The sequence below is a fragment of the Sus scrofa genome, chromosome 15 (genome assembly GCF_054392235.1).
Source record: "Sus scrofa isolate SSC_HxYL_T2T_F1_AM1 chromosome 15, Sscrofa_HxYL_maternal_Yorkshire_Landrace_v2.0, whole genome shotgun sequence".
Taxonomy (NCBI): Eukaryota; Metazoa; Chordata; class Mammalia; order Artiodactyla; family Suidae; genus Sus; species Sus scrofa.
Window position 1 is genome coordinate 109,638,044 of NC_139397.1, and position 11,497 is coordinate 109,649,540.

At 36.5% G+C, this 11,497-nt stretch overlaps 1 protein-coding gene across 4 annotated transcripts in view; it reads left to right on the top strand.

The window, feature by feature from the left end:
- Window positions 1–11,274, top strand: part of NAB1 (NGFI-A binding protein 1) — a 44,685-nt gene extending 33,411 nt beyond the window's left edge. For 2 of the 4 annotated variants that reach the window (XM_021076055.2, XM_021076057.2), the window contains 4 exons: window positions 1,430–1,519; window positions 3,998–4,160; window positions 6,176–6,292; window positions 8,788–11,274. In XM_021076055.2, the coding sequence (XP_020931714.1) occupies window positions 1,430–1,519; window positions 3,998–4,160; window positions 6,176–6,292; window positions 8,788–8,876 (459 nt within the window). In that variant the 3' untranslated portion in view covers window positions 8,877–11,274. The remainder of the gene's footprint in view (window positions 1–1,429; window positions 1,520–3,997; window positions 4,161–6,175; window positions 6,293–8,787) is intronic. The other 2 variants (XM_084999216.1, XM_021076058.2) reach the window with 1 other exon arrangement.
- The last annotated feature ends 223 nt before the right edge of the window (window positions 11,275–11,497 follow it).

An 11,497-nucleotide genomic window follows, 5' to 3' on the forward strand; every position in this document is an offset into this window, starting at 1 on the left:
TTTCCAAGATTTACCACTTGCATTACTTTATTTAATCCCCACAAATCTCCACTGGGCAGTTAAGCTATGGTTTAATCTCTATTTAAAAACTAGGAACACTGGAAATAATGAGGTTAACTTTCTTGCCTGAGAGCACACTTCTAGTTCCTAACTTGAGTAGATTAGATCACTCATTTTCTCCTTCTGCAAGCCCCATCAAAGACAGCACTGAGATATTGGAGCTTCTTGGGGCTTATGGCTTGGGCTCACTCTACTCTGAGCTGGAACTCTTCAATCTGGTTCTCTAGCTCTGACCTTAGCCCTAAGTTCCAAAGTCAGTGCCCTTTCCTACCAGAGGTTTTACCAGCAGATCAGATTCAACATATCCCCAACTGAATTCATCCACTTTTTGCCTTCAACACAAACCTCCTGGTCTTGAGTTTCAGATTCTAGTGGAATGTTATCACCAGACTTCTCATTGCCAAAGCCATCTCTCAGGAATTCATGTATTTCTCTATCACCTCTGCCGTTGTCTAGGACTAGCTCACTAGTCTCTCTTCGCTACAGCCCTCTGACCACCATCCTTAACACCCCTATACACTGTCCCCATCACATTCTGATTGGGTTTTCTAATTCAGATCTGATTTGTCCTTTCCCTAAGGCCTTCAGTGGCTTCTCTTTGCATTTAAGAGAAAAGCTAAAGTTCTTAACATGGCTTACAAGGTCTCACAGAATTTAGCTGTGGGTATCCAACTTCTCAAACCATTTCCTCTTTCCTAGTGTATTCCCCATGTTACCATAATACAGGTAAACTAATAAAGGCCCTTGAGGAACATATGTGAAGGACATTAAAATGTTCATCCCTGGGAGTTCTTTTGTGGCACAATGGATTAAGGACTGGTATTGTCATTGCAGCAGTTGGGGTCACTAATGTGGTGCAGGTTTGATCCCTGGCCCAGAAACATCCACACCCTGCAGGCACAGCAAATAAATAAATAATAAGATAAAATATTTATCCCTTTGCACATCTGAGAATCCATTGTATTAGATAATCTAAACTATGGAAAGTGCTATTTCCATGAAAATATTTTTGCAGTATCTTTCATAAAACCAAAAATAAAGTATTGTAAATGTCCAATATGAAGATGGTGATTCAGTTGTCAAGCCACCAGATGAAATATTATATAATAATTATTGACTAAGACGATCAGTGATCATAAAACCTGTGTTCCAGTGTAAAACATGTATAAACTTTTCATTTATGTTTTTACTGAGGTTACAAGTGTAGAAATAAGGTAATTGTACTGTAAATGACCGAAATGAAGTAGTGTACATTAAAGTCTTCAGTATGATTATTCAGGTAGTTAAGGTGGATTTCTTTGCTTTATTTTCTGAGTTTTTGATAATATGGTTATTTTAAAGTGAAAAGGACCTATTCTTTGACCCACAGGATGGATTTCCAGATTTCCAGGACTCTGTGCAAACACTCTTTCAGCAGGCTAAAGCTAAGAGTGAAGAACTCGCCGCTCTTGGTTCACAGGTAACTTAAACCACCAACTGATATTTCATAACAGTTTCTGTAAGTTAAAAAATAAGTGGCTGCTTCAATTAGCTTCAGTTTTAAGCATCCAAAGACTGAACTTATTTCTGGTTGTTTTTAGAATGTCATCTGATCCGTAACTGTATCAACAAGATAGCAATATCAACTTAGTTTGGTTTGCTTTATGAACAGATCCAATATTATGCTGCTTATTTAGTCTTTGTGGTTTTGTGGGAAGTAAGATTCTCTACTTCAGGAGTTCCCATTGTGGCACAGTGGTTAACAAATCCAACTAGTAACCATGAGGATGCGGGTTCCATCCCTGGCCTTGCTCAGTGGGTTAAGGATCCGGCGTTGCCATGAGCTGTGGTGTAGGTTGTAGATGCGGCTTGGATCCTGCGTTGCTATGGCTCTGGTGTAGGCCGGCAGCAACAGGTCCGATTTGACTCCTAGCCTGGGAACCTCCATATGCTGCGGGAAGTAGCCCTAGAAAAGGCAAAAAGACCAAAAAAAAAAAAAAAAAGATTCACTACTTCAGAAAACTCAGAACAAGCATTTTTTTTTTTTTTTTTTTTTTTTTTTTTTTGTCTTTTCTAGGGCCGCACACGCGGCATATGGAAGTTCCCAGGCTAGGGGTCAAATCAGACCTGTTGTTGCTGGCCTATACCAGAGCCACAGCAACTTGGGATCTGAGCCGCATCTGCCACCTACACCACAGCTCACGGCAACGTCAGATCCTTAACCTACTGAGCAAAGCCAGGGATCGAACCCGCAACCTCCTGGTTCCTAGCCGGATTCATTAACCACTGAGCCACGATGGGAACTCCCAGAAGAAGCAGTTTGATACCAGGAAAACAATTGTGTTGACCATGGCCTGCATGTAATGTAACTGAGATAGAATAGGTCGAGTTCTCAATAAAATATTACTACTCAGTATAATAGGTATTGGTGAATCATTTCAGTTCACGTATAATGCAAAATTAATAAATTCATATGTAGCTTCAGGTCTTTTGCTGCTAAATTATTGAAATTAACATTTTAAAAAGTCATTTTTGCAAACATCACCTTTTAGAAAGTACTCTAAGTTTTATTCCTATTGATCTTCTCTCTAGTGACTGCTTTCGGTCATATTTAGTAATGACAAGTTTTGTGTTTTCATGTTAAAAGGATGAAAAATACATTTCCCCCTCAGAAATCTTACTGAAATTTTACCACTTAATTAGTAATGAATTTAAATAAAGTTATGGCTCCTTTTGATTTGATTTATTTGCATTCAGAAAAAAATTGTATAAGGTTTTATCCTATTCTATGAAATACTGTATCTCACCTATAGATTTTTGCTACTGTGAATCGGGATTGTTTGTAACTAATTTTATTTATTTTATTTTATTTTTTTAATTAATTAACTTAGTCTTTTGTCCTTTTAGGGCCCTACCCGTGGCATATGGAGGTTCCCAGGCTAGGTGTCTAATTGGGGCTGTAGCCACCAGCCTATGCCACAGCCACAGCAAGTCAGATCTGAACCTCGTCTGCAACCTACAGCTCATGGCAACGCCAGATCCTTAAACCACTGAATGAGGCCAGGGATCGAACCCGCAACCTCATGGTTCCTAGTCAGATTCGTTTCTGCTGCACCACAACGGGAACTCCAAGTAACTAATTTTAAATAGCAAACTCCTTGTACTTCTCTTTTATATAGCATGGTAGGGATTCATATCTCTGCACCTTGACTATTAACTCCTTGGCAAAATATCACAAATACACTGCTTTGAACATCACACACAGGTAATTTAGAGTAGTGCGTAGAGAGGGGCTTAGAGAACACATGCAGAGGTAAATTTCTATATCAGCCAACTAATTGTGTATTTTAAAACATGTCTTTTTATGATTGGTTGGAAAATACTGCAGTTTCATTCCATGATGAAGGTGAAGCTCCTCTTTGGCACTGATGATCTCTGCATAATTTGTATTGTTTAATTTTAGTGGGAGGTGTGTTTGTCTTGTTCTTCTAGACAGCCGTTTTGCACCTTCCCCCCCCCAAAAAAAAATACTGTCATCATATCAGAGTTTGTGTAGTGCCAAATCCTAAAATAAAAATGCCAAGATTTCACCCCCTATGTTAGAAACAGTTTATAGCAGATGTTGCTGTTGCTCTGAGGTTCCTTTTAAAAAAATCTTTAAAAGGACTCAGTACCTTGGAAAACAAAGCTAAGGTTATTTTGCTTTTGAGCTAAAATGGAATTTTCTTTATCGAATTGAGCAGAAAGCTTTTTTCCTTCTACCAACAAAATCTAGCACTCTGTGTTTTAACATGGTGATATAGACATCGATGCATATTTATGGAACGTATATACCACATGAAGTGTGAACTAATTTTAATGAATACTAAATATATTTGCTGGAATCTGAAATTGGCATCTTTAAACCATTAAAAAATCCAGAGTGTTTTAGTTATTTTATTTTTGCTTTACTTACTAGCAGCCTGAAAAGGTGATGGCAAAGCAGATGGAGTTCCTTTGCACCCAAGCTGGCTATGACAGACTGCAGCATGCTGAAAGAAGACTGTCTGCAGGACTTTACAGGCAGAGCTCAGAAGAGCACAGCCCTAATGGCTTGACTTCTGATAACTCTGATGGACAAGGTACAGCTTTAGAATGACCCACACCTGTAGAGCTACTCTTTGTATTTCAAAGAGAAACAAAAAATTGCTGATTTTTTGTAAAACTTGAAATCTTGTGGAGATTATATTATAGATTTTCCATGAAAATTAATTTTTAAATTGTCTCTTTTTCTAAAAAGGATTCTCCCTGCAAATTTAATTTATGAAGTTTTTTTTAACCTTCTTATCTCTAAACAATAGCTGGCGCATGCAGTTGATGTGTATTTTATAGAAGCTGGATTGGGAATGGGAGATGTAAATGGTACAGAGCATTTTCCCCAAAGAAATGGAGTCCATGGGAGATGTTTATCATTTTTAAAAAGATTAAAACTTGGTATTTTTTTGACTTCATAAACAGATTTGTCTGAAATTTATAACATTTGGTTCCTCAGCGAATGTGGTAACTGCTTTCAAAGTAACAATGGCGGAGTACAGAGATTTGAAGAGACAGTGTAAGAATGGAGAGCCTTGTGGAAATTTTGTCTTCTTTTAGGCTTCACACTGGCCTGTCATCCCTATGAAAATATTTTGTGTGGTATATACTTAGGAATTTGTTCTCTTCAACTCTTAGGTGTAGAAAAGCTTTGATTCATAAGTAATTTTACCATTTAAAATTTATTTTATTTTTTGTATCCACACATAAAGAAAATCCCAAGTCATTGTCATTCACTCATTCAATAAATATATTTTTTTATTATCTCCTATGTGCCGGGCATACTTTTAGGCACTGAAAATGCCACAGTGAATAATATAAAATCCCTGCTCCCTCGGAGCTTATACTTGAGGGAGATATATAGTATATAGGTATAGAATATCTACTCTGGTTTTAAATAGTGATAGTGTTTGAAGAAAAACAATTTTTTAGGACCTTCTTTTTTATGTAGTATTGTTCCTCTTTGTAAAGAATGGTTACTACAGTCAAAAAAATAAGACTATTTCTAAGTAAGAATACTATCTTAGCATTCTTCAGCTATAGAGTAAAACATGCCAGCAGATCAAAGTACTGGTGGAGAATGTTCTTCCTTTTTAAAATATTACAGAAATTTTTTAGTGGAGGTCTTGTTTAATTTTTTCAGTCATCCTTGACAGTTAAGATTAGAGTTAAGGAACAAAGGCATTAATGAAAGATCTGATGACTCTAATTTGTGACACCAGGATAATCCAGTGTAGGGCAGCAATTTGCTAAGTATGAAAGATTTAGATTTGTTTGTTTATTTATTTATTTACTTACTTACTTACTGCTTTTTAGGGCTACACTTTTTGCATATGGAAGTTCCCAGAGTAGGGGTTGAATCAGAGCTGCAGCTGCTGGCCTGTGCCACAGCCACAGGAACTCGGGACTCAAGCCGTGTCTGTGACCTACACCACAGCTCATGGCAAGGCCAGATCCTTAACACACTGTGCGAGGCCAGGGATCAAAGCTGCATCCTCATGAATACTAGTCGGGTTCTTCACCGCTGAGGCACAGCAGGAACTCCAGATTTAGTGTTATGACAGAGAACAAGATTTGGTTTATGAAGCATTTTTTATTATATATGTGCTAATTATATTTTTTCATGGATTTGCCATAGGTTTTGTTGTTGTTTTTAATAATAGGCAGTTGGCTTGAAGCCATTTCTGTCTCTCTAGTCTTTGTTATTATATGGTTAATGATTTAGCTTGGTAGTATGTTCCACTAGTAAGAAAATGCCCTACAGAAAGTGATGCATTTTCTGCCAAAGTTGAAGTGCATACTGGAAATCTCAGTCTTTAGTTTGTCGATTAACCTTTTAAAATGTCCTGGAAGAATTGTAAATCTCAAAACAAGCTTGAATTGCCATTTTCCTCCTAAATTATTCTTTTAATTATTTTCTCACTGTTGTTCAAGTTCTTCAGTGCCTGTTGACTTTCCTTACTCATTTCCTAAGGAGTGTTCAGGCAATTTGTGAAAACTTACTTTTAAGAAAAATTACAATGTGTTTTTAATTATTCATATTGCTTTTTTTTCTTTTCATTAGGAGAAAGACCTTTGAATCTCCGAATGCCTAATTTACAAAACAGACAACCCCATCATTTTGTAGTGGATGGGGAGCTGAGTAGACATTACTCCAGTGAGGCAAAGTCCCACTCATCAGGTGAGAATGTACAGTATGATCAGAGGGAAATAATTCTTGGTTAAAACATTCTATTCTCCTGACCTTCACTGTGCCCCTCCTTAAAAAAGAGTCATTATTAATAATGTTACTAGGCAGTTTTCTTCCCTTGGAAATAATAGATTACCATTTTAATAGCCAGTCTTTTTGAGAACATGATATTGCAAAGAATTGACAGGGAAAAACTTGACGGTTGGGATTATTTTAATTAGCTATTACATGAATGGTGACTTTTTCTTTTCTTTTTTTTTTTTTTTTGTCTTTTTGCCATTTCTTGGGCCGCTCCAGTGGCATATGGAGGTTCCCAGGCTAGGGGTCGAATCGGAGCTGTAGCTGCCGGCCTACGCCACAGCAACGCAAGATCCGAGCCGCGTCTGCAGCCTACACCACAGCTCATGGCAATGCCGGATCGTTAACCCACTGAGCAAGGGCAGGGATCGAACCCTCAACCTCATGGTTCCTAGTTGGATTTGTTAACCACTGAGCTATGACAGGAACTCCTGAATGGTGACTTTTATACAAAATTCTAAACCAGATAATAAATAGCCAGTTTATTATTAATTCCCTATTCCGGCCTTTCATAGTATGAAAATGATGGATTATATGTTTGCTGTCATGCTAAGAAAACCTTATGTACCAAAATCTAAACTCTTACAGGTGCATTTTGGGGATGATATTTGTATTTTAGAAGTAAATTGAACTCCATAAAAGGACAAGCTATTCCTTATTATAGTCTGATGCTTTCATGTTTTTATCCAAGTAAAGTGAATTAGACAAAGTTAAAGTATTAGAGACCAACACCATTTGAAAGAATCCAGTATCATTCAGTCTTTGAGTTAAAGTAATTTGAGGAGGCACTTGAAGTCAGTTGTTTTATTTGTAAAGTAGAAATATTATCTGCCTCATAGAATAGTTAATGAGCATTAAACAGTTAGAGCCTATATGAATTTCCTGGTTGATAGGAATTCAATAAATGGCAGCTACTTTTTTTTTTTTTTGGCTGCCCCACAGCATGTGGAAATTCTCAGCCAGGGATCAAACCCACCCCACAGCAGTGACAATGCCAAATCCATAATCCACTGCACCACAGGAGAACTCCTGCTATCTACTGTTTTTATTCCTCTTCTTATGCTGAATTTAAAATCTACTTCTATATAGAGAGGGTAGATTCATAAATTGAACTGCCTGATTTAAGATAAATTGTCAACACTGGTGACTTTTCTAGAGTCCTTTTTAAAGTGAGTGTGTGTGTGTGTGTGTATTTCCCAGTATTAGTACTTCATGTAAATATTACATTTTATTGTCATTCTGTAGCATTTGTTTGATGTTGAAATAACCATTCATGTAACTCCAAAGAATGATTCCTTATGAGAGTAGAATCTTCTTTCTTCTATTCCCTATTTCTCCCATCTTAAGTTTTCATGGCTAGGGAAACTTGTAAAAACTATTTCCATGTTTAAACATGGAAGATGTTTTTCTGCCTTTGACTTCAATTATAATAAGTATGTTAGCCAGTAACTTTGTTGTATGTGAGTGACCAGTTTTTTTTTTTTTTTTTTTTCTTTTTGCTATTTCTTGGGCCGCTCCCGCGGCATATGGAGTTTCCCAGGCTAGGGGTCTAATCGGAGCTGTAGCTGCCAGCCTATGCCAGAGCCACAGCAACTCGGGATCCGAGCCGCGTCTGCGACCTACACCACAGCTCACGGCAACGCCGGATCGTTAACCCACTGAGCAAGGGCAGGGACCGAACCCGCAACCTCATGGTTCCTAGTCGGATTCGTTAACCACTGCGCCACGACGGGAACTCCAACCAGTTTTATTTTATAATTTTATTTATTACTTTGGACTGAGCATTAAATAAAAATCAGTAGGTTCTATATGCTGTGTGCTTTACATGCTTTTCATGATTAACTCTCATTCTACCCTAAGATACTATCCCCATTTAATAGATGAAGACAGTAAAGCTTAAGAGAGGTGTGTAACTTGCCCAGAGATGTATGCAGCTAGTAATTGACAGAAGAAGAATTTAAATCCAGAATCCAAACTCTTTAACTACAACTCTATAAACATAAAATTTTTTAATGGAATTACAGAATCATGAATAGTTGATACTGTTTGCTTTGGAGTTGGGGGTTTTTTTGGTTAGGGTTTTACTTCTTTGTCTTTTTAGGTCTATACCCACAGAATATGGAAGTTCCTGGCCTAGGGGTCAAGTCAGAACTCCAGCTGCAGCTTCAGGCCTATACCACAGCAATGCCAGATCCAAGCTGCATCTCGGACCTATGCTGCAGATTGTGGCAACACCAGATCCTTAACCAAGTGATGTCAGGGATTCAACCCGAATCCTCGTGGATACTTGTCGGGTTCTTAACCTACTGAGCCACAATGGGAACTCCTGGGAGTTTGAGTTTGTGTGTGTGTGTGAGAAAGAGAGAGAGAAATCTATTGATTTAAAATATCAATACTTTTTTTTGCAGAGAGCCTTGGGATTTTAAAAGACTACCCTCACTCAGCTTTTACTTTAGAAAAGAAAGTCATCAAAACAGAACCTGAAGATTCAAGATAGCTGTAATTTTCCCATTGTTCTCTGGAAATGGCATCAGATTTAAGGATAATACTCCATCATAGAAATAAGCCTTAATAACCAATGTTGCCTCATTCAGCACAAACAGATTTCATAGCCAAAGCATAAGGACTGATGTAGTAGTCTGTGGAAACCAGGAAGACAAAACTACAGCCACAAAGGAGAAAATTGAGAGAATGTTGCAATTTGTAACAGAAATATTGATTCATTCACATTCCTGTATAAGTTGTTTTAAGTGGAAAGGCTTACAAAATATTATTGTAAGCACTCATTATTTAAGAGTGTACAATGCATCTGTGTAATTTATAGAAGTAAAATCTAGATGTTGAGACTTGATCGGGCCAATAGGTGTGGATACAGTTTATTTTACTTGAAGTTTTATTGTCTACTATCTGTGTTTTGCGTAAATATATATTATTGTATGTCAGAGTTTAGCATCTTTGCAGTCATAAAAAAGAAAGTCTAAGCGATGTAGTTATTGGCAAGGTTGCAATGACTTTGGAAAAATGGAAAACAAATAATTCAATTTAAGCCAAGGAAAATATTGTAGATTGAATATCTGATAAAACTGATTTTAAGATGAAATATGTCATTTTTAAAAGTGAAATATTACTTTTACCGGTTTAATCAGGCACATAGTTAATAAGTATTGGAGTGAAGTAAAAGAAGATGAGCAGTGGCGTACAAAACCTTTTACCTAGTTGACCCAGGTTGCATTATATGATAGCTACTTAAGGTGTAACAGAAAAAGGAAGCTGTTACTTGGAGAGAGAACTTGAAACAAGTAGACTGATATGTAAAAGCCTTGACTTAAAACATTGCTATTTCAAGTGTGTTATATAGATTAAGACATAGTAAGTTAACCCTAAATGTGATAAGGATGGTGACTGTTAACAAAGGCTGTAAGAGTAAGTACTGGTTTATATCCAGAAATTATCCTCTGTGTATCAGAGTCAGAGAAACTAGATAGCCCTCCCCTGGGGATGTCTTTCCACCAAACCATCACAAGTGTGGACAGTCATTGCATCCACATTTGCAGGCATGTTTCTATGGAGGTTTAATCGATACCGATACTCATTATTTATTTTAGTTTCATTTTTGTACACATTTCAGATTTGCGAATGCAGTTTTTTTTCCTAAAATTCATTTTAACTTGAAAATATTTTAATTCTCCCTATTTAATTAATGCATATATATGAGGTGTGCTTAAATGTTAATTACATAATTGCATACTTATCAGATTTCACATTGGAATCTATAGTGAAAAAACAAATACTACTTTTACCAATTTACAGTTTTTTCTGTTGGTTTAAGAGAAGATGTTTGACAGCTTTGCCTACTTCCTCCAAGTTCATCTAAACCCACATGTTGCTAAGAAGAGTGTTGACTTGGAATATGTGTTTTTTTGTATAACTGTGTAAAAAATATTAAGTTATCTGTTATACTGAAATTCATCAGCAAAATGTTAGATAAAATGTCTGCACTGTAATCTCTGATCACTGTCACATATATAATTGCTTTTTCATTTTGATTTGTAGAATAGCTTTACAGTGGAAACACCAGTAAACAACTTTTATACTATTAAAAGGCTTTTTTCCCTTCCTAAATGTTTTAATTGTACCAGTGTTTTGCCCACTGAAGAAGCTTTTTATGGACCTTGCAACTTTGTTGCTAGCTTGAGGTTGAATATTGTGGTTGTACTGTTCATTGTGTGTAGAAATAGTATGAGTACGATTTACATAGATTGTTCAGTTTTTAATATTAGCCATAGAACTGGTTAGTATCTCAGTAGTTTCATGAAACGTTTCCTGTATTCTAATCTATTTTGAGAAATTTTGTGGGTTTTTTTAAAATTGTGTCATATGGTTCAAGTTTGTAGATTTTAATAAGCAACAGTTTTTAAAGATGTGGTAATCTTCCAACTAATAATTTACCTGTCTGTCATGACCCCACGAACTGCATCTTTAAATCCATAAATAAGTTTCCTTAAGTATCGTACTTTTCTGTTCTTTCATGATTAGTGATAAGGGGAAGCACAAGAAAAATTTCAGTAGAATACAGTTTTTATTTTGTAAACACTAATGTATTAAACTTGCTATACCTTGAAGCAAATAATATATATTTTTATTTGAATTGTATATATGAATTGGATGTTATAACTAGTTGATTTTTTTTCATTGTGTTAGAAGTATTTTCACTAAACCAGGTCAATTGGTTACCTCAGTATTACAACCAATTATAGTCCAAGGGACCATTTTCCCCCAAGTCTCTGTTGTACTTTATTATGTGAAGTCTGCGTTTCTGTGACTCTTAAAGCTGTTGGTGAGGTGGGACGAGTGCACTTGCTTCCTGTGGCAATAAAGACTTTCTGTGCCTCACACATCTATGTTTATAGAACTTTCTGCATAGCAGTCTTCACAGTAGTGTTAGCCTATTGTCTCCCCCTTCATTATATGGTCTGGGCTTGAGTGTTAGAGACCAGGGACTTACGTCTTAAGTCAAATCTAAATATTATCACATACCTTCATCTCTGTAAAGTTATTTGGCAGACAGGTACTCAAGTTGACTCTGAGAGAATTTGGTTTATATTGTTCTCGTTTATG